This window comes from Solanum tuberosum, unplaced genomic scaffold (genome assembly GCF_000226075.1).
Source record: "Solanum tuberosum cultivar DM 1-3 516 R44 unplaced genomic scaffold, SolTub_3.0 scf01628, whole genome shotgun sequence".
NCBI lineage: Eukaryota > Viridiplantae > Streptophyta > Magnoliopsida > Solanales > Solanaceae > Solanum > Solanum tuberosum.
Window position 1 is genome coordinate 1 of NW_006240675.1, and position 3,500 is coordinate 3,500.

Here is a 3,500-nt window from a genome sequence, read left to right on the forward strand (position 1 = left end):
TCCCGCCCAGGGTGTAGGCTCGGGGCGTGACAGTTAATCAAAAGGAGTCCAATGAGATCCATATTGATATGATTTGAAATCAGAGGTAAAATAGTTTTAAAATCACTTCGGAAATCAAAAGGGTAAAATCAATTTTTTTTTTAGTTGAAAATCAATATCTACATGCCAAGAGGAGTTTGTGGTTGAATTTTTTTTTAAATACAAGCAAGAATCAAGCTCTAAATCAAGAATTTACTATTTTTCAACTTTGGGAGAAAAAACCCAAAACTCACATTTGAAATGCCGTCAAAATGAGAAATTTCGGAAAACCTTGGTCAAAATTGGTTTACCCAAAATACAAGGACCTTAAATCCCGAAAATCAATGAAAATCCATTCCAAATCGACCTTCAAATCAACATTTTTTTATTTCTCTACTTTGGGGTTTAAAATCTCAACTTAATGGATATAAATCATGAATTATGAAAGGGATACTCTTGGAAAAAGAGTAAAATAGGGTTAGAAATATGTAACCAATGATTATGAAAGAAAAACGCATCAAAAATCACCTCAAACCGACTTTTCTATCTTCCAAAATGTCCATAATATGAAATGGGTTCGAATAGATATTTAACTCCATAATGTCATCACTAAAACCCATTTTGTCATAGGTAAAAGTCTATTTTTCGCCACTAAAAGTGTGCGCCAACAACATTGAAAACATCTTTTTGATCCTCGAAACTCATTCGAAATCCTATAAACATGAACCAATAGTGCAAATTCCTCATAAACATCCTTTTTGTCTTCTTGGTTGTTTAGCTATCTTTTACTTTAGTGTATTGTTGACCCGGCCCTTTAGCTTGTGATAGGTTAGCACATTCCATCAAGTTTCGTGAACAGAGACAATAGAGGAATTCACATTAGGATTAAGCGAAAATTGACACAATATTATGTGCATGGAATACATCTGTAGATTTTCCATGATCCACAACAAGCAGCATTATATCCAAAGGCATGTTACTTGGTGGAACGCTATCCTCAATCTTCAGAAAAAAAATTATCATGACATAGCTCCTTAACAGTCTCAGGCTCAAAAAAAAAAAACTCACGAAGATACATGTCGTCATAGGTTTCTAATTCAACTTTCTGTTTCCTAGAGTCACGATCTAGAGAAGTAGTAGTAATGTACCTCTTTGACATATTTCTTGGGGAACATTCATTGAACAGTTGGACTTCGCTGCATTCAGGGCCTGATGCTTCTTCATCAAGCATTTTGATTGGAGTATCAGATTGCACCCCTGCGACTATCTTGGGGTAGCAACTATGGAAAAGTTCGTTGAACACCTTAGGTGACTGAATATCTTCCAAATCAGCTACAAGGCTAGATGCAGAAGAAGTATCCTGGCCTCCAATTCTTTGATGAAAACTCCACTCGACATTTCATAAAACATGGCCCAAATGTTTATCTGCAGAAGGGTTAAACAACTCCGGATGGTCCTCGACATTATCCATAGGGCTTGAGTTTTCTAGTAATTTAATTTGTTCTTCCTCACAAAAAAAATTGGCATCCACAACGTCCTTGAAAATGATTGTTTTATCCATTTCCTCAAGTCAAGATTTTCATTGCATATCTCTTCATCTGTTGGCCTTCTTTTGGTCAAAACCTCCATCAACATGATGCCGTAGCTATAAACATCACCACTAGCGGACTCCAAGATTAACAGTTGATTCCACTTTGATTATATGTACTATAGGTGCAGAATGATTAACCAAAAAGATAAACTTAAATTGCACCAACCATTTCAAATAGCATCAGTTATTTTTCCACCAAGATCCTAATTATTCACAACCACTCACACATATGGAATGGTGATCCTATAGGATGTTTCCAGATACCCCGGATCCTCATGTGATTATATCCTCTCATAATTCACTTGTTCGCGTGTCATCTTCTCATAAAGTTCATTTGCGCTCTTATATATAGTTTACATGCTCATGTATCATCTGCTCTCAAAGTTCACATCAAAAGAGTAACAAATGCTACTTATGATTTATTTCTATCTGCTTAACCCTTGTTGAGAGCCTCTTTCTATGATTTCAAAATATTCCAACACAAAATGCATACATAATATGATGTGCTAACAATCTCAAAGGCTATAAATGGAGCCCTTCAAGTGTAAATTATGTATTCATATTACTGATAGAAGCTACTCGTTTGAATAATCGAGGTGCTGACAAGCTGCCAGGCAACTACTGTTAAAAAGAATGACAGAAATATATGCTATGAAATTTTTTAGCCTGTGTATTACAAAATTGGAAATTTACCATAAATGTTTTAAGAGACAATATGTAATTTACTATTATAACTAGTAAAATTTTTAGCCTATGTATTATAATTTATTTTCTCGCATTCAGCACAAGACATGTTTGTTGGATGGAAAACTTCTCCATTATTTAGCATTTTCATCTCTGCAAATTTTACCTACAAACATAGCTTCAATTGATGAGCAATGAAACTGAGAACGGGAGTGATTTCACTTCCTTGAACCACAAAACTTTCACGAATATTTACTTTGACTGATACTGAGAAACAGGTAGATCAAATTTAAGTTTGAATTTAAATTATGTGCACTTGCGATGTAAAAACAATTGAATTATTAGAATTTGATCTTTTATTTACCTGCAAAATTCACCAAGTCCAACTATTAAATAGTTGAATATATCTATCGGAAGAAACTAATGAATCAAAAATATGAAGTAGAGGCAAACTGAAAGTAAAATAATGCAGTTAAACACATTTCTTAATTTTATTCAAGCACTCAAAACATTTTAAAGACTACTCAAATCTGAAATCACAAAATGAAGGAAATGCAATACTCTGAACTACAAACAGTAAATGTCTACAGGTAAGCAAAAAGCATCATATTAACATGCAGCTCAGGAAGAACACCATCGGAAGAGATGCTAACGTCTACATTTCCAGAAATGCATTCTTGATTTTGTTAAGCCTCTTGACTACATCCTTCATGGTTATTCTTGATTCTGACATTTCCTTTGTGCAGTCTAAACCCAATTCTATCATGGAGGCTATGCACATTTCACTTTTACTAGTGATTTGTCCTTCCTCAGAAAATAGATTGGCATCCACAACGTCCATCGTACTCCCTGAAAATGATTGTGTGATCCATTTCCTCAAGTCAAGATTTTCATTGCATATCTCTTCATCTGTTGGCCTTCTTTTCGTCAAAACCTCCATCAACATGATGCCGTAGCTATAAACATCACCACTAGCAGACACTATTCCCTCCGAGCCATATTCTTAGAGAAGGATTGAAGAAAAGTTACTCAATTGAAATTCAACAATAATTCTGCATAAATGAAAACTTGTTTTTTTTTTACTTGTAGAATTTGGAGAGGCTTAATTATGATAAGAGAAAATCAATGAGAGTAGATTTTCTTATACCTGGTGCAATGTATCCAAGAGTGCCCAATGTCTCGGTATAAGCCATGGACTTGCTTATGG

The 3,500-nt window shown here is 34.5% G+C and overlaps 1 protein-coding gene across 1 annotated transcript; it reads right to left on the reverse strand.

The window, feature by feature from the left end:
- Positions 1-2,828: 2,828 nt before the first annotated feature.
- LOC107059389 (probable inactive receptor kinase RLK902) lies at positions 2,829-3,494 on the reverse strand. The gene is made up of 2 exons (XM_015305905.1): positions 3,441-3,494; positions 2,829-3,295 (listed from the first exon to the last, which is right to left on the reverse strand). The coding sequence occupies exons 1-2, from the start codon at positions 3,484-3,486 to the stop codon at positions 2,949-2,951; spliced, it is 393 nt and encodes a 130-aa protein (XP_015161391.1). The 5' UTR covers positions 3,487-3,494; the 3' UTR covers positions 2,829-2,948.
- Positions 3,495-3,500: the final 6 nt, after the last annotated feature.